The sequence below is a fragment of the Pinus tabuliformis genome, chromosome 8 (genome assembly GCF_031772625.1).
Source record: "Pinus tabuliformis cultivar Carrire ecotype Pingquan chromosome 8, CPIR1, whole genome shotgun sequence".
NCBI classification, from domain to species: domain Eukaryota; kingdom Viridiplantae; phylum Streptophyta; class Pinopsida; order Pinales; family Pinaceae; genus Pinus; species Pinus tabuliformis.
Genome location: NC_142294.1, coordinates 186,130,935 through 186,152,998, shown reverse-complemented (window position 1 = coordinate 186,152,998; position 22,064 = coordinate 186,130,935). Strand labels below are relative to the sequence as shown.

Genomic DNA, 22,064 nt, shown 5'->3' with positions numbered 1-22,064 from the left:
TGAAAATCCTAATGTCACCTTTTTGAATCTCTATCATTTTGGGCTTGTGCTTCTTAGCACCAATGGGGAATACCTAGTGAAACATAAGATTGAGATCAAATTTAAAGAAGTGGTTGTTGCTTAAAGTTAGTAGGCGTGGAAAGAAAGAATTCGAGAACCTAAGGGATGCCTTCCCATGTTAGTCAATGGCATCCCTAATAATCTTGTTTATGCATGCTAATGCAACTTGTTACACCTCATTTTGAGTGAGGTTCCACATTTTGTTTTTCATCACATTGATGGAAATTTGTTCCTGGTTCCTTGAAGATATTGCATTGAGTTTAGGGGATTCATATTCGTGGAGCCCATTTTCTTCATGGCCTTGGATCATTTGATGTAGATCTTTGGTTTGCAGGAGTGTCAATTCTCCTTGGCTGGATGATTGTGCTTGCTGGTTGGTGGTCTTCTCACATGTGCTTGCCTAATTGATCATCCCTTGGGGTGCACTTTTGATGGACGTGGAGCATCTCATTATGGTGGTTTGGTATATATGCTTATCTTGGATTTGAATGATGGGTCTAGCCCCCCAAAGGGTTGGTTGATAATGTTAGAACTTTATATGTTTCATGATGTTGTTAGCATTTCCTAATGTTTTAGTGTGTTGATTCATAGTTTTGCTGTCAGTGGGATGGGGTGTTCTACATGGCCTGCTTGTGTAGTATGTGTGATGGAGTGTTCTTGATGATTAAATGGGGTTTACATTTCTTTATGCCCCCTCTCATGATTCATGTTGTCTTTGGTAGAACTTTCGTAGGTGATTTAACTTTATGATGTAACATTTGCTAGACATAACTAGGGTGGAATGCGTTTCATGATGTGAGCTCCCTCATTGATATGATAATTCCTTAGTTTGAGTTAGAAAGAGGGGCACTACATATAATTTGATGGTGATCTAAACTTTCTTAATGCTTGATGATGAATTTTAATGTAATAATCCCTTTGTGGTGGTGTATGTTAGGTTGGGATTTATCTCTTTTTGTTATCATGATGGGGTTTTGCTAGGAATAATATGTTTTTATTTCCATGGTACAACACTTTATTATAGTGCACCCTTAATTGATTCAGTTGTTCATGGTGATTTAATTTGTTGGTGACTGACTGGAGAGGGACTATGGTTATATTTTGAGCATTTACCTTTGTGCAAACATGTTGAGGTTGTTTTAACCGTTCAGTGGTTAAATTAATCTGATTTAACCAGATTAAGGTTAATAGGTTGGGTACTGGATTTCATTGGCATATATTTATTTATTAATTGAGTTTTGGCATGGTCAAAACCCTAATTTGCTCTTATCTCCTTAGATTTTTTAGCTCAGGTTGCACATTTACAAGTTTGGGGTTTGACTACATCTTGCACATCCATCCATGGAGTTGGTTGGCTTGGGATTTGCACAAGTGGATTGGTTGCATGCATCTTGTCGGCCACTTTTTACATTTGGAGGTTGCTCATGGGGCATCTCCCTAGGAGGAATATTTTATTGTTCTCTCTCTCATGATCCTTGGAGGGTGCTTTTTGTGAGCCCTTCTAGGTGGATTCATGAGCACACCCTCCTATATTGAAGGGTATATTATTATATTTTGTGGAGTTTCCTGTCACCTTCTTACAAGTGTAGGAGAGATTTTGGTTATTTGCTTTGTGGACTTATTTTCGTTGTACATTATCCTTTGTTTGTTGATTTTAGCTTGTGGATATCAGTTTTTATTTTGGTTCTGCTTTTGTATCTTGTGTTATTAGGAGTCATTTTTGTGCTCCCGCATTGTATCGACTCTAGCGTGCTCAGCAGTCCCATTGACCTACTTTTGCGGTCATTAATCAGACATTAATAAAATTATTAAAATTTTTTATTTTCAAGGAAATCCTGGCAGGAAAACTCAAGGGATGCTTCGACACATTAGTGCATGGCATCCCCGGTAAAGCTATCAGCGTAGATTAGTCCACCCAACCTGCTGGTATTTGGACCAGGCACTCGTGGACATGAAATTAGCTAACTGCTGAACAACAACAGTAAAATTATCTTATCTTTCTGCATGCATGCATCTGATTGAATGCTTAATCCTTGCAGGTCAAACATGGACACAGACACTATGTTGGAACTCCATAGAGATGGGATTGTTGTTCCAAGGATTCCACCAGGAATATCTGGAACAGCTTTAGCGGCTTCTCTAATAAGAGATGGCTGGAGTGTAAGTATTGTCTTTCTTTGGATTTGAAATAGATAATATATATTAAAAGGAGCTAAATGTTTTTTCTTTCCGTAATAGCTGGCAAAGATTTATACCAAGTATCAAGAAGCTGTTGATGCATGGCGGCATGAGAGGCAAGCGTGCAAACATTCACAAGCTATTTTGGAACGGGTAATTGGTCTCTTTGTAATTATTGCTTAGTCATGATGCTCAGAATATTTTTCCTGGATTCAAATCCATGAATGATTGGTTATTAATCATTTCCCTGCTATGTTACAACACTTCTTCTAAGACTTATCTTTCAACAGAATGATTGCTGGAACATGTTTGTTACTGTTTGTTGATAATGGAAATTGAGTTTTTGGAGGACAGGCTATTCTGTCTTCTGAATATGTGTTGTCAAGTACATTATATTGGCCAGTTTTGTTTGGAATGTGAGGTTTTTTGAAGGTTTGTAAATGATACAATGTGCACTGAACAAGATATTCAATACAGTCAGTTCCTATTGATGCAGTGCAATGGGTTAACACACATATTTTGGGTTACAACTCATGATATATATTATTATATTTATATGGTGATCATAGATTACGAGTGATAATAATGACCTGAAGCCAAGATTATGACCCAAGATCACTTCAATTTCCAATTTATCTTGAAATAATAGAACTATTGGAAATATCCAATTTCTCAGAATGCTAGAAGCTATCTTGAATATCTAATTTGATCCAACTTTTAGTTATTCCTTGATTCAAGATCACTTCAATTTCCAGTTTACACCACTTTTGATATTGAATACATTCTTTTCGAGCTTAATATTTTTTATGGTTGCATTGAACGTATCACTAGCGTAATAATTTGAAGGGCATTGAAAAAGTCACTTTGAATCTGTAAATTGCTGTGCAGGTTTTACATGAGATAGAAGAAAAGGCAGAAGTAATTTTAGATGAAAGAGGTAGCACATTTTACTTTTTCACCGTTTTAGTTGCAATAATTTACAATAATGCATTAGTATTGGAGATTGCCTTTCTACCAGTGTTGCAAACATCTCGATTTCATCATGATTTTGCGATTTTTTTGGCCTAGCTGATGTTTACCTATTTTACCGATATTTTGGGGGTATCTTAATTTTGCCTATTTTTAAAAATATTTCGTGATGTTTACAAATTTATGGTTTTCCGGACCCTTGCCGATTTTATCTCGATGCTAATGTTTGCAGCATTGCTTTCTACCACTGTTAACATTTCATTAGATACAGTTGAATGTCGGTATTTGTTTTGTGGATTCGGCTGATGGCTAACTGAATTTGCATGATGCAAGTGAACAGAGATTTCAAATAGCTTTTTAGTTGTATTTATCCATATATATGGATCATAGATTAATTGCTGCGTCTGTTCCTGTATGACTGGCAACAATATTAATAATATCTGACATATGTAAAGGGAAATGGAAGTTGTTATCTCCAAACCCAAGATTGGTGTGAGTTAGAACTAGAAGATATGGGTGTACTATAGCCAACAAATGAACAGATCTAGCAAAAAGGGTAGATTTGCATGTACATTTTCTCAACAATCATGTGCGTACCCTCATTGGGTCCTGTGGTTCTCCAATTGTCGATGGATAATTTCTGTTGTACTGTACTGTGTCATTTGAGAGGTTGTTTTTATGGTGTCATATTTCTTGACCTTATTGGGTCGTTTTCCTCTTAAAATAACAGGGTTCCTCCCGGAGTTTGAACTGATAGGAGGTGGCAACACCAGTAATAGTTACTGTAATTTGTTAGGGGCCCATTGATGCATTTTTTGGTCGACAAAATATTGCAAATCTATTAACAGAAAATGGTTTACAATTACAATGTATATGTAGGTGATGTGGAAAGTACAAGTGAAGATCAGTCAATAAGATTGCCAGAATATTTGAACAATGCTGAAGTATTTTCTGCTGACTTCAGCATCTGTTGCTAAGATTAGGAAACCTGATATCCTCTTCTGAACTCTGGGAACTAAAGGTGCATGGCCCCTCTTTTGCATGTCTTACTGAAATTGGTTGGCCTGCTGAAAGGGCATTCTAGGATCGTTGCCTCAAGGTCTGGCAGGCTTTGTGATAGGTCTCACAAGGCAAAGGCTGGACCTTGTTGCAACAATGAGGGAGATTGCCACTGTCACCTCAGCAATCTTCCTCCTGCTCTTTAGTAAAATTGTGCTACAAGGGAGGCTTTCCACCGATCACCTAAAAGATATTCTTTTTTAGATGGTTCAAGGTGATATAGATGTATGCTAGGTCAGGACACTTTTAGTTGTACAGACTACAAGGGCACAATTCTTCTTAGAAAGAAGTAGCGCATCATGCACCAAGCCTGGATATGAGATGTATGACCTAGGGTTTCAAGATTTATAGCAACAAAGGTACATCTAAGAATATATGCATCAAGAAAAGGTTTACAAAAGATGTAATCAACAAAGGATTACGGTAAACCCTTAATTTGAGCTTGGGCTAGGGTTTCTCTGGGGCACATTTTGCATAGATAAGCTGACATCAGCTCTTCCAGGGTAATTTCAACCATGTAAAAGGCTATATTTTGAGTTAAATGGAACAAGAAGGTTAAAATAAAAGCTTGCTACCTCCAACATTCACTCATAAGTGCCCTAATTGAATTTGGCCCTATCAATTTGCCCTAGCAGCTTGCCTTGAAAGGCTTAGAAAATAAACTGGAGGGAAAAATATTTATGTTTTAAGGGTTTTTGACCAACACCAGGGATGCTAGTGCCTATTCACACTTTGGTGATGGGAGTCCTTGGGGCTAAATTCAGGAGATAATGGATAAATTGTTGGAGTAAGGGGAAAAACCTCTTGTTTTCACTTGTACAAACCTAGCTATCTTTTTTGTGAGGGGGAAATTAAATAGGGGAATTCTCTCTAGGAGGTTCACTACGAGATTCAAGGAAGAGATATTTAACATGCAATAATCAACCAAGATTTTCCACAAGCAATATGCATTTAGACATGGAACAAAGAGAAAAATAGCATTAATCAATTACATGAAAAACAATGTAGATATGCAATAAACTTACAATTCTTCCATGAAATAGCCTTGTTTCAATTCCAAAAAGACGTCTCCAAGAGGAAAACCAATCTCCAATAGCAATAGCACTGTAAAGATGTTGATTTGTATAGCTTGGGAGGTACAACACAACCCTAAGTGTTTGGTTTGTGAGAAGTTGTCCCACAAAAAGGGCTTTGTGGGTGAAGTACCCAAGCAGTGGGTTTTGCACCCAAAGTTGTGGGCATGAAACAAAGTGTGATTTTTGATGGTTTGGTCATTGGAGGCAAATGGGGCACCCTTAAGGAGCTAAGGGGCACCTAAGGCATCGATGATGTGGCGTTGTTTGAATGAAAAGAATTTGTCCTATGATTTTATGGAGTTTAAACATTTTGTTTAGGTCGGCTTGGCACATGTTGGGTGACCCTTGGTGGCAAATGAAACCCATCAAGAACTCTATAAAAACAACACAAGGAATAGTTGATTCACTCACATCACAAGTGCATTTCATCAAGTGAAATACAGTCTGAGGTAGCCACAGACTTAAGGAGCTGATCTGGAGTGAAGAGAAGGGCTGTTGCTTTGTTTTGTCTCTTGTGATCTGGTTAGGCTGGGGTAGGAGCTGCTGACTGAAATTTTCTGTGCTTCTGGGCACGTGTTTATGACACATTCTTGTGACAGGCCAAGGTGAATTTCTGAGCATCTAGTGAGGGCTGAGACCCTTAGATTTGCTGCACAGGGAGGCCGTAAGGCCTGTGGTACAGCTGGGAACAAGGGCCGAGTCCCTAAGTCTGTGCGCAGAGAAAAGAGGGCTGATCTGTGAGGATTTGCGCAGGTATAAAGGACAGTTTGAAGGCCGAAGTTGGGGCTGACGTGGTGCTGGTTCAGAAGCCCTAAATGAAGGCCGAATACCTCAGATTTAGTGCACAGGACAGCGAGGACCTCAGGGCTGGTGTTGACATCCTAGAGAGGTATGGTGGTTAGGTTTGTGTGGATGATTGCTTGGTGATGTAGGTTTGTTTTGCACAGTCTGTAGCAGCCTATGTACAGCTCCTTTGTGGACTGTTAGTGTCTGTGCAACCAGGCCTAAGTACAGTGTTAGATAGGGCAGTTCTATCACTATTTGTGGGTTGATTAAGTGCCCTAAGTTATGGTCTCATTGGAGCTGCAAGGAGTCAGATAGTGGGAAGGATTTTATGCCCTAGTTCAGTCATCTAAGTCGAGTTAAAGGAATGATAAGAGGGCAGATTTGGCAAGTCCTAGATCAGTCAGTATATGGTCTGTGGGAGGGAAGATATGTTGTGCCCTAGGAGCAGCATTCTAGAGTAGCTAGGATTTTGACAAATGGGCAACTTTAAGACCTCATGTACTGTGATTCTTGGTGCAGCGAAGGGACTGTTAGGAGGCAGAGTTGTGGAGCTCTAGTTCAGGGATTTCATGGTTGGGAAATCACTGATAAGAGGGCAGACTTGAAGCCCCTAAGAGCAGATACAATGGATCAGCCATGTCTTTCCTAGTGGGCAGTTTGGTGAAGACACTTAGAGCTTATGATGTTGGTGGAGTATGAGAGCAGCTAGTGGGTAGTTTGATGTGCCTATGTTCAGTCATGTTGGAGCAGGTAGGAGGGTTGATAGTGGCAGATTGAAAGCTGGAGATGCAAGCATTCTGAAGTGGCAGAAGTTGTAGTGATCAACAGATGGGGAGGCAAAGTACCTGCCATATGTGTTCAAGGTACGTGGACTGAAAGGGCTGTGGAGTGCTACATGAGAAAATAGGTCAAGTGTATCTTGTTTATAGCAGATTGGTAGTCATATTTATTGACACCAATCCCTAGTTGTGTCCTTGTATCAGGTCTGTATGAAAGCGCCATGATCCCTGGTGCGGGAGTCCTAAGACTGTTGTATTAAAGTTTGTAATATAACTGGTAGGTTAAGAGCTTATAATTGTCATGTGCACGAGATTGATTCACTGCTATATGTTTTCCATTGTGCAAAGTAGTAGTGTTGTGTGTTTCAGTGTGTTTGTGATTGTGATCTTAGACTCAAACCTGATTTTGAAGCACTGCGGAAAAATCAACAAAAGATTACATTTCCTCATGTAGAAAGTTTATACAAGTCTAAGTCAAGCATTCAAGAAGAGGCGAAATCCATGAATGATGATGATAATGACATGAGAGTGATCCTCTAATTATATGAGGTCAATCACTCTTAATTATTAGCCTAAAAGCCCTATGACAAGTCAAATTCTATGTGTACATGAAGAATTGGGTTACAAGCCTACCCAATAGCTCAACATAACAAAATAAGACAAAAAAAAGCCAACATGTGTGGGTCAAAATTCTCCTCTAGAATGATTATATTCCCTTTTTTGGGCAATAAATGTTCTAAAAATGCATGAAATGGGCAAAATGGGTGTAAGCCCTCAATCATGCTCCATGTGTCAAAATCTTGCTTTGGGTGCCTTGCGTCATCTCCAAAGTGGTTAGAAGGATGACGTGGCACACTCTCTCTCAAGCATTGGGGCTCCAAATGCATGTACAAGCCCTCTTGAAATCATCATCCAAACTCCAAATAGTTTTGCCCATCAAATTATGTCAAGGCTAACCTGGGGGTATGTTGGGTCCACTGAATCTCCAACACTATGCAAAGTGAGCTCAATGTTTTAGCACCTTGGGGTGCTCTAAGCTGTCAATCAATTGCTGGGATCATCAAAGTGCCCAATGCTTTGCCATAGAGGGGTAACGATGAATTTGCAAGGTCATCACTGCTCTGTGGAAGTGTAGAATGACTTGGGAATCATGTGGAGTGAAGGCGTGGAATATGTGCTGTGAAGGTCTCTATTGATATGTGAACCACCTAACAAAACCATCTCAAACTCAAGTGAAAGTTACATTTGTTAGAGACAATGACAATAGATGCATCCTATGGGACCATAGTTAATTGCTAAGGGCACAATAAGACATCCAACTGGGATCATCGTCAAATATCTAACTAGACCAAGTGTCGTAAAAGTGGGCTCTACGTTGTCAGGGATGACTAGATGGTCAGCACGGTTAGGTGCTTCCATCCTCTAGGGGAGGTGACATGTCCAAGGACAACCCTTCAATTTATAGGTATTTGTGATTGTGGTGGTAATGGAGGGGAAAAGCTTCATGGAAAGGAGTGATAGTCATGTTAGCAGTTGGTGGGGGTCCATCATCTTGAGTATATAGGTGTGTGGAGGGAGTAATCATGGAGGCATGAGTTACCCCTTTCCTCAACTTTCTTGTTCCACCTCTATGGTGCACATTTTTTTTTGATAATGCTTTGATAAGATGTAGTTGAAGCTTGCTTTTAATGATTCAACATTGATTTACCCCTTGATGATGAATCAACTTCTCGTTCATCAGGGTTGGACCACATGGAAGGGTTCCTTTATTATGTGATGAAACATCTAGTGCTTATGGATAAGGTGATTGCTAACGAGGGGGTTAGAGCTCATGCTAGGCTTTTTCCCATGTGCTAATTATTGTCCCGGCAATCTTTTGCATTTAAACTTTTCTTTTCTTTTTATTGTGGCCATCTTATGCTTTTACGTTTCTTTTAGCTGCATCAACCTCTACGACTTAGCTTTATGGTCCTGAGTCTTAACTCAAGGATGTGGATATGAGGGTGCTGAATTCTTAGTGAACCAATGACAACAAACCCGAAGGGTGGATGTGAAATCAAGGGAATGGTGTTATAGACATGCTATTTTAATCCAAGTCTCCCAAATGGTGCCCCTCTTACAAGCCTAAGGCCTCAGAGGAGGCCCCACTAGACTAAGTGCAAAGACTAACCTTCTGCTAAGGTGAGAGAACAAGTTTATAGTCAAGTTTGTTCAATTTTTCAGATCGCCCCTTTATCCATGTTAAAATGCCCAAAACATTAAGCAAAAGCACTTGATTGCAAAATTGTTAAAGTACTTGCCGAATAGTGACTCACTTACCTTTATGAGTAATGTTGGATTGTAAGGTGTCTGACTGGCGCAAATGGTCGAGAATTGCAGTGTATCGTCATATACTGAGCAATGCATGGGGCTGTTAGCTGGCTGACTGCCCAGAGTAGGAGAAATTTTTCTCCTATGGGGTTGGTGGGTAACTTGATCTTTCCTGATGTTTTGTATGAGTTATCCTCAATTGCTTTTTCAGAATGCTGTCCTGCACAAAAATCTCATATGAGTGAGAACTGCCTTCTGAATTCCATGGATTTACTCAAATTGATTTTTTCTTCTTTCCACCTTGTCTGGTTAACAGAGAGGGGGGCATTACTGTCATTGCTAGGTTGAGGTTGTCATACTGGAGTGAAATGTCCTGTTTTCTGCACCTGAGATTGGTGTTTTCATAGTGAGTTTGCATGCAATGAAAGTTGTCCAGATCCATAGTAATCTTGTCTGGTAGGCCCTTTCTAAGATCTAGTTTTGTATTGCAGGTCAACATCCCACCTGCTCAATTTCTGCTGTCTGATTTCATGAACCAGTCCAATGCATTACTCTTTTGTATGACAATGTTGGGGAGCATCACTCATATAAGAGTGGTGTAGACAAATTTAGTAGGCTGGTAACTTCTTGGAACTACAGCTACATGAAAAGGTTAGCGCCCATTATGTTGTTAGGCCTTTGGCTATGATTCCATCTGTCTTCAAAAGTCAGGTTGTTTTAAATAAACCAGAATGAAATATCTAGCATAGAACTTCATAAAACTTTCTTTGATCCAGTTTAGTGATACCCGTTTGTCTACTGCCGTGCTGTTTCGCCACAATGCCTATTGAGTAGGCAAATGATGGCATTATTGTTGTATGTCTAGGTACCAGTCGTTGTCCAGTGAGAGGAACCATAAAACATTGAAGTTGACACTTTGAGCTTGGGGGTAGGTTGTTCTGCAACCAAACCAAGGGAGAAACTTGGCTGGAATGTACTCTCTGCACGTGTGATCCATAGTAATTGGGGATCTGGCTGATTATATTGTACGGTGCCACCAGTGGGGACAGTGGCAGTCGCTTCTGTTTAGATGTCCTCTAAAGATGGTCCATCCGGTTGATGTTCTGAAAAAGTAAGCTGCAGAATTTTGAAAATTGATCACTGGTTTTGGACCAATCTTGACCATAATAATCAGGATCTGCTGGTCTAGAGAAAGCCCCCTAAGCTCAGGCATGGGAGGGTTTCCACCATTTCCCTATTGAAGTCCACTGATGTTAATCCCGTTTATGAATAGACATTTCAAGTGTGTTTTTACCTATTAGATGATTCTTTAAATTGTGATCATTTTAAATGCTTATGTCATTTATAAATATATTTACTTTAATGATATTGATTGCCTTTCAAGATTGAACAGGTTAAACTTTTTACCATGAGCACTTCATTTCTAGTTATAAATCACTAATATCTTTGTATTTTTACAGCTGAACATGCCAGGATGATTGAGTCCTATATTGTAATGGAACAGAAGCTGCACCAATCTATGACTGATCAAGGAAATCTAGAAAACTCTATAATGCATCTGAAGGTGAATAGATAGAAGTACGAATGTGTATCATGGATTGAATTTTCAAAACGCTTGCAATTGTTTCTTATACAAGTTGAATTTGGCAGTCTGATTTGCGGAAGAGGGAGCGGGAATACAGTATCGCCCTAAAAGAAATCCAGGACCTTCAAGCCCAGGTTCTATTTAACTGATGTTACAATAAATAAATCAAATCTATTCTGTTCATATAAAATTTAATGATAGATATCTAAGTTAATTATTACTAGGGGTGCAGGTTGCAGTGCTTTTAAAAGAATGCGGAGACATTCAACTTCGATTTGGTATTAGTGAAGGCGTTTCTAAAGATGATGCTATTATTAATGCTGTTCCTCAGGACCACAATGAAACTGCAGTTGACAAAGTGATTTCTGATAGGCTTGTAAGCAGAATTACTGTATTATGCTCTGTGGTCTCTAACCTAGTTTATTAAAATGCATTTGTTAAAACATTCATAACTTTTTTAATGCTCTGTTTTTCCTGTCTAAGCAGTTAACATTCAAGGATATTCATGGAATGGTGGAACAAAATTGTCAGCTTCGTAGCTTAGTGCGTACTCTTGCCCATCAGAATGAACAAAGAGAAGAAGAGATCAAGGTAATTATTGCTTATTTTCATAATTGTTTTTATATGGTAACTATTTCATAGATTGGAGTGTCGTTATTACTCTAAAGTTTTGAATTAACATTTCTCCCGTTATTATATTTACAAGATGGATGTGGAATTGAACTGAAGAGTTTCTTTCTGTATGTGAAGATTCCATTATGTTTTGCACATTATTAACTTTTTAACTTCTAGAAGTTGAAGCATTGAATTTCTTATGATTTTTATCTGCTTTTAATTGGACAATCTATAGGAATTAACCATTCAGATATGTAAGAAAATGTATAAAAATGGTTAAACATAAAAGTCATAGAACATATAGTATTATCCTCAGGACAAGGTGAATAATCAATCGATCTGAGAGAATAAATAATTTTATTTCACTAACGGCTAATTCTGAACGGCTAACACTGAACAGTGACGAATCCCTGCTCTTTATTCTCTCAGATCGATTGATTTCTCACCTTGTCCTGAGGATGAACCACATTAGTTGGTTCGAAACGTCGACCCAATCCGTACGATGTGATTAATCCAGAAGACTGTTCTCTAAATTATGGATCACAAAAGTCTTAGATCTAACATATAGTATTATGTTTAATATTGTTAAATGGATGTCGAGTCTACTGCTTCAAAAAAACATGTAACTATTGAATGTTTTAAATGTGTTATCTAAATTTGTTTTCATAAAAATAGTGTGCATCATTTCCAGGAGATGTGGACATGAGTACTATATCTGTATGGGTTTTGGTATGCCATTTCTGAAATCTAGTTTTTCTAGTTTCTAGTTGCTAGGGAGATAGGAGTGTTTTTCGGCCATACACGTTTCCTATAGTGGAGACAATTTCCCAGCAGCGCCCAATTTCCTTGAGTGAATAGGGTTTTCATTCCTCGGTTTTTATTGAGACTGTAGGAGATCTATAGTGAGGTAAACTATTAAATGTTAGATTTGCTTTTTTAGCAAATTTTTCATTGGAATCTTCATTCCAATTTTTAAAAATGTTAGTTTTTTTTTGAATACTGTATCTCAATTTTATTTTGTCCCCTGGGTTCAAACTCCAAGAATTACATAGAAGACAAAATGCTGAGTTATTTGGACCCTATGTTGGAATATGGTAAAATTGAGGGGGGTTCAATAGACATATATTGAATTGCTTTTTGTATGGGCAGATTATGTTAGGGGGCATCAACTGATTGAAATACAATATGAGGCAAATTCTGGAAAAAATATAGAACTTTGCCCAAAGTCGAGGCTAGAAACCATTCACAAGGCCATCAAATCAATGCAAGATAAAGATGAAGCCAAAGATAAAAGGGGTTTGTGAGAAGTCAAACTGCAAGGGGAGGGGTGGAGCCAAGTGAGAGTGCTTCTTCAATATCACCTTCCACATTCACAGCGGCCAACACTTTAGCTACGTAATTATTTTTGTTCATAGAATCACATTTGGTGCACAACCTTCTATTGGGTCGACACTCAAAATGAGAAGAAAGAAGCTGACAAGCTGCTGGGTACATGTTTTTTGTGGAGTGACATTCCTTTCAACGTTGCCAAGGACAATCCATTCTACCAGCCTATGTTTGATGTTGTTGCTATTTTTGGCACGAGATACAAAGCCCCTTCTTGTGATGAATTGAGAGGGCCTATTCTTCAAAATGGAAAGGTAGATTGCACTACTATATTGGAGGAGTTTAAGGCATCATGGGAACACACTAGATTATGATGTTAGATGTTAGATGATTGGATTGATTAGAAGGGTATGATCATTCTTAACTTTTTGGTTAGTTGTCCCAAAATGATAAAAGATGCACAATTATTATGTTGTTGGACATCTTCATGCAGGAGGTGGTTCCACAAAATATTGTCCAAGTCATAACGAATAACATTGCAAGTTATGTTGTTGGTAAGTTGCTTATGAAGAGGTAATCTAACTCTTTTTCGGGACACCTTGTGATGCACATTGTATTGACTTCTTGTTGGAGGATATAGGGAAGATTCCTTTTGTGAGGGATATGTTGGAAAATGTAACTAACTTCAGACTTCATAATTGTCATTGTACTCGTGTCATTATGTATATCTTATGTAACAAGCAAAAGAAGAAAGAAAAATATTATTTTCAAGAATGGGTTTCATGTTCATTGATTTGTCATTAGGTCAGGCATGTTCTTCATACTTCTAAGGTTTTTCAAGTCAAAGAGAATATTTGTCAGAAGTCTTGAAGTCAAGTCCCATTTGGACTGTAAAAGAAAAATGAAAGAAGTTTTTTATTTCAAGTCAAGATGTCATTTTTGTCCCTACAAGACCAAGTTGGCCTTGCCTCATGAAGTCAGCCCAGTTTGGGGTAATTTGTTAAAATTGGCAACTAGGGCCAAACTCCATGTGGGTCATCTTACTTATGGCAGTTGATATTTTTCTTGGATCCCTCTAATGATAATCGATAGGCGTAGGATTGATCTAAAGATCATACGATTCCGATAAGTATTCATGGAGTTATGAATTTATTTGTGTTATAAGCCAATTCATCAAGGTTGGCCAACAACCAAATAAACCCCACATGTGCTCAACGTTTTAGTATAAAAGGAGATGACTTGAGAGTCATTTCTCACACACTTGTATCTTGATTTCTCTCCACTTGTCTTGGGTTTTAGTGGAAGAGAAATTTAGGAGTGGAATCCCTAGATGTTGGAGGAAAAGGGGCTGCCCTGGACGCAGATAGAAGGCAACCCTAGACGCAGATGGAAAGAAGCCCTAATGTTGCCCTAAAGAAGCCCTAACACTATCCTAAATAAGCCCTAGATGCTGTCCTAAGGAAGCCCTAGCCACAGTCCTAAGGAAGCCCTAGCTGCAGTCCTAGAATACTCTAGATGCAGTCATCTAAATGAGGTCTGTTCACACTAGGTAAGCCGCATTTCATAAGGGAAATTCTGGGCAGATTTGAGGATGGTTAGGGATTGTTGTGTGCCCTAAACAGCGATAGAAATTACAGTAGTAATGAAGTGACAAACAACAACGTTTGTATGGTGGGTTGGCAGCAAAAGAAGATGGGACAACAATGTCACACAGTGCAGCAAAGGAAGATGGGACAGCAAGGTCACATGGTGCTGCAAAGGAAGATGGGACAGCAAGGTCACATGGTGCTGCAAAGGAAGATGGGATAGCAAGGTCACATGGTGCTGCAAACACAAATGGGACAGCAAGGAATCATAGGAGCAACAATAGCACAAGTGGGACAACTGTTAACTAGTGCAACAAAGCATAGGACAACAAGGTACATGGTGCTGTATAAATGCATGGGACAACAAGGTACATAGTGTTGCATAAATGCATGGGACAGCAAGGCACATAGCGTTGTATAAATGCATGGGACAACAAGGTACTTAGTGCTGTATAGATGCATGGGACAACAAGGTACATAGAGTTGTATAAATGCATGGGACAACAAGGTACATCGTGCTGTATAGATGCATGGGACAACAAGGTACATAGTACTGTATAAATGCATGGGACAGCAAGGTACATAGCACTGTATAGATGCCTGGGACAACAAGTTACATAGCGCTGTATAAATGCATGGGACAACAAGGTACATATCGTTGTATAGATGCATGGGACATCAAGGTACATAGTACTGTATAGATACATGGGACAATTGTGACATGGCAACAAAGGTAAATGGGACAGTTGCAAGCATGGACAACATGACAAGCATGGTGCTACAAGCACATGAGACATGTTGTATGACAACATGTTTGTGACACATGGGACAATAGTGCAACAACATGATGTGTACAACATGATGTGTACAACATGGCACAAGTGGGATAGCTGCTAACTAGTGCAACAAAGCATAGGACAACAAGGTACATAGTGTTGTATAAATGCATGGGACAGCAAGGTACATAATGTTGTATAAATTCATGGGACAACAAGGTACATAGTGCTGTATAGATGCATGGGATATCAAGGTACATAGTGATGTATAAATACATGGGACAATGGTGACATGGTAGTAAAGGTACATGGGACAGTGGCAAACATGGACAACATGACAAGCATGGTGCTGCAAGCACATGAAGCATGCTGTATGAAAACATGGTTATGACACATGGGACAACAGTGCAGCATTATGATGTGTACATCATGGTCATGAGGTCCAGCATTGTGATGATGGGTGCAACATGGTGTAGGACGGTGAGGTGCAACATGATGACAATATGCAACAAAATGATAGGGGAAAGATTCACCTTGGAGAATCAGTTGAAGTAGCATGTCTTCAACTGATCTCATGTATCATCTTCTTAGAGATGATCTATGCTCTTATCTAGATAAGTCAAAGTGTTGACTTCTGTTGTAAATGTACTATCTCTCTCTCTCTCTCTCTTCGCTGAACTATTGAAGAACATATAAGAATAATTGATCAAGGGTTTCCACACATTGAGGTTTGTCCCTGGCTAGCGCCACATCTTGTGTCCTCTTGTCTTGGCTTGACTTTTGCGATTTATGTGCATGTTCTATTTGCAATTTACTTTAATACTGATGTGATTGCTAATTTGGAAAAGATATTGAGCTAACTGTGAAAATTGAAATAAATTCCTCTAAGCATAGAACGTACCTAAAATTAACATGGTATCAAGAGCTGAGGTGAAGACAAAGCCCAAGCAAGAGTGAAAGAGCAATCATCGAAGACAGTTGGGAAAGGACAAAAGGCTCAATGGTTTCCTCATCCCTCTTCAAATTCACCAACGGTGAAGTCGAAGTATAGAATATTATTAGAATGGCACAGTGGAAGCTTCTGATGGCCTACCTAAAGATCACTTCAATGGGAAGTCGGGATCTAAGGGAGGAAGGAAAGGCAAATGCCTTGTTCGTAATAAGTTCAGCCATTATGCGAAGGGGTGCCCGAATGGTAGGGACACATCACTTGATGATGATAACAATCATTTCAGGGACATCTTCAATGATCAAAGGAATGACAGGTAATGCAGGTCACCAAGGAAATCGCTGACTCTTCAAAGAAAGCAAGGAACCCTAGGTATGAAGAATCAAATGCTGTTTCTAATGAGATAAAAGAAGAGTTATCTTATATTGGCCCTCTCCTTCAGATTCTGTGGGAATCTGGCTTATTGATTGTAGTGCTTCAAGGCACTTCATCGGATAGAAGGGTGATCTCTCTAATTTAGTAGAGATGGAAACAATCATGGGATTATACTTGGAGTCAATGCCACCTATCCCGGAAAGGGTGTAGGGAATGTTACCCCTCAATTGAATGAGGGTAACTCGATTCATTTACAGAATCTCTTTTATGCAGTGTTCCACGGGGACGCGTCCCCCAGGGTGGGGTGCGCGCACCCCTCGCACCCCACGCACCCGGGACGGGGAGACTCTCGGGGGTGCGTTTCCCCACGTCCCCCTTTTGGGGAGACTCGGGGAGACGCAAGGGGGTGCGTTTCCCCAATGTGGGAGACTCGACTCCTCGAAAGGGGCACTTCTGGGCGTCCCCCCGAAAATGGGGTTCTTCTGGGCGTCCCCCCTTCATTTTTGTCTAATTACCCTTTATAAACCAAAAAAAAAATTAAAAAAAATGAAAATTTATTTATTAAAAAAACATAAAAAATAAAAATAAACTAAATTAACAATTACAAATAAAAACTTACATGAACAAGTTAGGGTTAACTCCACTTTTCAAGTTTTCATTCTGCCGCCATTCATTATGCTCTTACCTCAACGCATTTTTTTCTTCCATCTGCTTTCACTGCGCCCACGAGAGCTTCAGCGCATTCTCACTCTTCTCCACGCAGCGACTTGCTGTTAGCACTTAGCAGTCGTTCCAAACTTGCAGTGGCATCCTCCCTCTTGCTCCACGTAGGCGGCAGGCGGCAGCATATCAACGATTCAGCGTAATCTTGAATATATTGAAGTTGGGCCTCTTCATTTGACTACCGAATAAGTTAGCAGTCGTTGCAAACTTGCAGTGGCATCCTTCCTCTTGCTCCACGCAGGCGGCAGCATATCAACGATTTAGCGTAATCTTGAATATATTGAAGCTGGGCCTCTTCATTTGAATACCGAATTCAAACAAGAAAAACTTGTTTCTGAGGTGATTTTGTGAAGTAATTTCGTGGATTTTTTGCTATCTCTGAGGTGTTTTCGTTGGGCTTCTCTGGTCACAAGTCTTGCGCTTTTCTGGTCATAATTTCTGGTTTGTTTTTTGGAGCAGTATATTCACTTTGGAACTCTGTCATACTCTTATCGGACCTCAGCCTCAGCGCTGGGAAAAGGTCTGCTATAGCCTACAGACCTCAGTTCATCCCTGAGGCAAGGAACAAATCTCTGCAACTTCGGTCCTGAGGCAAGGAGTAGACCATTGTTATCCTCAGCCATGTGAAGACTTAGTGTTCAATTTAGAATCTAGAAGACTAGAATGATGAATGATGAATTCAGAATTTTCAATTTTCAATTTAATTTTTAAATTAATGATTCAATGTAAATTATAGAATGATGTAAATTGTAGAATGATGAATGATGAATGATATGGGTCAATGTACATTGTATTTGAATATTTGAGTTTCATATTGAATTTTATTATTGAATCTTATGGTATTGAATCTTGATGAATTAGCATTATTGAACAATGAATATGAACATTAAAATTTCAAAATTATATACACATATATATAAATTTATAATATATATAATTAAAAATTATATTATATATACCTCAACGTCTCCCCGTCTCCCCGTCTCCCCTAAATTTCCCTAAAATTTCAGGGTTCTCCCACACGTCCCCTTTGTGCGTCTCCCCGTCCCGGAGACTTTGTGGAACATTGCTTTTATGTACCTGATCACAAGAAGTACCTGGTGTCCTTTTCGGCAATGGAAGTCAACGGTTTCGGGGTGGCATTCATCAATGGAAAGGTACGTGTTCGAAAATAGAATTTTCAAAGATGCTTTTTATCATGGGTTTAGGGTTGGCAATTTGTATCAAGTTGCAGGATGGTCCACTGGTGATCATGTCAATTGACGTATCTTATCTATAACACCAGAGGTCTATTTATGGGGCCTTATGCAATGTGATTCTAATGGTGACAGGGATGCCTGAATTCAGGAAGAGCATGAAGGTCCATGTCTGAGATATATCGAAGGAAAATCTTACAAGGGGACCATCCCCTCATGTAGCTGGTCTAGAGGTTTGGAACAACCTGAGGAGTTTGAGATTCATGATCGGGAATCTCATGTATATAAGTGGAAGAAAGCCCTCTATGGCTTGAAGTTGAGATTCACTAAGAGTGAAGTCGATAAAACCATTGTTTAAAGGTTGTGGATGATAAATCTCTCATACCGACGCCTTCTGAGGACGACCTATTTCTAACAGGTGCAGACCCTCTCACTTGCAAAAGTAAGAGGAAGTTGGATTCCGGATGTGGAATGGTACACTGCTAGCCAGTGACTACCCCAAGGATCTTAACTTTCAGAAGTTATATGGTGGTGATGACGGACCAGATTTGGGAAATGCCTCTGAGTTTCATAAACTCATTTGCATTGATGTTCCTAGTGAACTTCTGTCCGGATATATGTTTTGTAGTTAGCATGGTGAGCTCATATTTGGTTGAGCCTCACTGGATTGGTGCCAAGAATCTTCTGAGATATCTTCGAGGCACAATCTCTCATGGATTGAGATACATTTTCGGAAATATGAAGTTGCATGATTATTCGAATGCTGACTGGGCAGGTAGTGTCAAGGATCACTAGAGCACTTCTCAAGGCTGGCTCTCTTTGGATTCTGCTTCGATATGATGGATGAGCAGGAAGTAGAAGCCGGTTGCTATAAGCACCGCCGAGGCCGAATATATAACTATGAGTATTATCTCGTGTGAAGCTGCCTGGTCGTGGAAGCTCTTCAGTGAGCTGTTTGTACACATGATGATTACCACTGTGATTCTTTGTGACAACTAGGGGGGATTCGATTGTTGAGGAATCCTGTATTCGATGATTGCTCCAGCAGATAGACATCAAATACTACCTTATCTAGGATATGGTAAGTCGATGAGCGAGGAGGCTCCATCGCATTGAGTCTGATGTACAGGTCGCGGCCATTTTGTCAAAGCCCGGGGAAAGGTCAAATTTGCGACTTTCCCGAACGACTTGGAGTCGTTGAGAGACCTTCATATAAGGGTCCTGCATGTTGCATGCGTTGAGCTCTGGGAGCTCTGGGGCTTGGGGTACTTATTGGAGCAGCACACAACCATAGGGTGACTCACCCTCCCTTAATGGTGCGTTGTGTACAGGGTGAATAACTCAGCCTTCCCCTGTGATACCCTGAGGCGACTTCGGGACAGGATGATTTGTTCTCCTATGAGCCAGGATGATTAGTTCTCCTGTGGGACAGGATGATTAGTTCTCCTGTGGGACAGGATGATTAGTTCTCCTGTGGGACAGGATGATTAGTTCTCCTATCGAGGCATCCTACCCATGTAGTCTGGGACTCATGGGAAGTACCTCTCATTTGATTAATGAGCATGGAAATGGGGTTAGGGACCATAGTAGTACTATCAATGGACGCATCGTTGTATCTACCGTACTCCCTATGCTAGGATGACCTCCATTGATCTGGGATCAATGAAACTGATCTAGGATCAGTATGCGTGGTTTGAGAGACTCTTGTGATATTGATCTGGGATCAATAAAACTGACTTCAGGTCAGTAAAGAGTGATATGACACACTCTCTTCATATGGAATTGACTTCGGGTCAGTAGAGAATGTGGTATGAGACATTCTCGATCAATTCTTCTTCTTCATGGTTCAACAAAGTAGAGTAGAGCTTAGCAAAGCAGAGCTCAACAGAGTAGAGTAGTGCAAGGCACTGATGGCAGAGATAGTACAATCGGACATATGGATCAGCGGATGGAGTTCTCCCTAGTTGAGAAGGAGTGTTAAAATTGGCAACTAGGGCCAAACTCCATGTGGGTCATCTTACTTGTGGTAGCTGATATTTTTCTTGGATCCCTCTCATCGAAAGGTGTAGGATTGATCTAAAGATCATCCTATTCCGATAAGTATTCATGGAGTTATGAATTTATTTGTGTTACAAGCCAATTCGTCAAGGTCGGCCAACAAGCAAATAAACACCACTTGTGCTCAACGTTTTAGTATAAATAGAGGTGCCTTGAGAGTCATTTCACACACACACACGTCTATCTTGATTTCTCTCCACTTGTCTTGGGTTTTAGTGGAAGAGAAATCTAGGAGTGGAAGCCCTAGACGTTGGAGGAAAAGAGGCTGCCCTAGACACAGATAGAAGACAACCCTAGTGGAAGACACCCCTAGACGCAGATGGAAAGAAGCCCTAACGTTGTCTTAAAGAAGCCCTAACGCTGTCCTAAATAAGCCCTAGATGTTGTCCTAAGGAAGCCCTAGCTGCAGTCCTAGAGTACTCTAGATGCAGTCATCTAAATGAGGTTGGTTCACACTAGGGTAGGCCGCATTTCATAAGGGAAATTTTGGGCCAAATTTGAGGATGGTTAGGGACTGTTGTGTGCGCTAACCAATCCCAGAAATAACAGCAATAATGAAGTGACAAACATTAGCGTTTGTATGGTGGGTTGGTGGCAAAGGAAGATGGGACATCAAGGTCACACGGTGAAGCAAAGGAAGATGGGACAACAAGGTCACATGGTTCTGCAAAGAAAGATGGGACAACAAGGTCACATGGTGCAGCAAAGGAATGTGGGACAACAAGGTCACATGGTGCTGCAAACACAAATGAGACAGCGAGCAATCATAGGAGCAACAATGGCACAAGTGGGACAACTGCTAACTAGTGCAGAAAATCATAGGACAACAAGGTACATAATGCTGTATAAATGCATGGGACAACAAGGTACATAATGCTGTATAAATGCATGGAACAACAAGGTACATTGTGTTGTATAAATGCATGGGACAGTAACGTACATAGTGCTGTATAAATGCATGGGACAACAAGGTACATAGTGCTGTATAGATGCATGGGACAACAAGGTACATAGTGCTGTATAAATGCATGGGACAACAAGGTACATAGTGCTGTATAGATGCATGGGACAACAAGGTACATAGTGCTGTATAGATGCATGGGACAACAAGGCACGTAGTGCTGTATAAATGCATGGGACAACAAGGTACATAAAACTGTATAGATGCATGGGACATCAAGGTACATAGTGCTGTATAGATACATGGGACAATGGTGACATGGCAACAAAGGTACATGGGACAATGGCTAGCATGGACAACATGACAGACATGGTGCTGCAAGCACATGAGACATGTTGTATGACAGCATGTGCAGTGGTATGATGTGTACAACATGGTCAGGAGGTCCAACATTGTGATGATGGATGCAGCATGGTGCAACACAGTGAGGTGTAGCATGATGACGGTATGCAACAAAATGATGGGTGAAATAGTCACCTTGGAGAATCAGTTGAAGTAGCATGTCTTCAACTGATCTCATGGATCATCTTCTTAGAGCTGATAATCTTATCTAGATAAGTCAAAGTGTTGACTTTTGTTTTAAATGTACTATCTCTCTCTCTCTGTGCTGAACTATTGAAGAACATATAAGAAGAATTGATCAAGGGTTTCCCCACATTGAGGTTTGTCCCTGGCTAGCGCCACATCTTGTGTCCTC

General features: G+C 40.0%; 1 protein-coding gene across 3 annotated transcripts in view; it reads left to right on the top strand.

Moving 5' to 3' along the window:
* Positions 1 to 22,064, top strand: part of NUA (nuclear pore anchor) — a 340,816-nt gene that overhangs the window by 90,978 nt on the left and 227,774 nt on the right. For all 3 annotated transcript variants that reach the window (XM_089371934.1, XM_089371933.1, XM_089371932.1), the window contains exons 10-16: positions 2,100 to 2,220; positions 2,299 to 2,391; positions 3,127 to 3,175; positions 10,678 to 10,781; positions 10,868 to 10,936; positions 11,035 to 11,178; positions 11,289 to 11,393. In XM_089371934.1, coding sequence (XP_089228060.1) covers positions 2,100 to 2,220; positions 2,299 to 2,391; positions 3,127 to 3,175; positions 10,678 to 10,781; positions 10,868 to 10,936; positions 11,035 to 11,178; positions 11,289 to 11,393 — 685 coding nt within the window. The remainder of the gene's footprint in view (positions 1 to 2,099; positions 2,221 to 2,298; positions 2,392 to 3,126; positions 3,176 to 10,677; positions 10,782 to 10,867; positions 10,937 to 11,034; positions 11,179 to 11,288; positions 11,394 to 22,064) is intronic.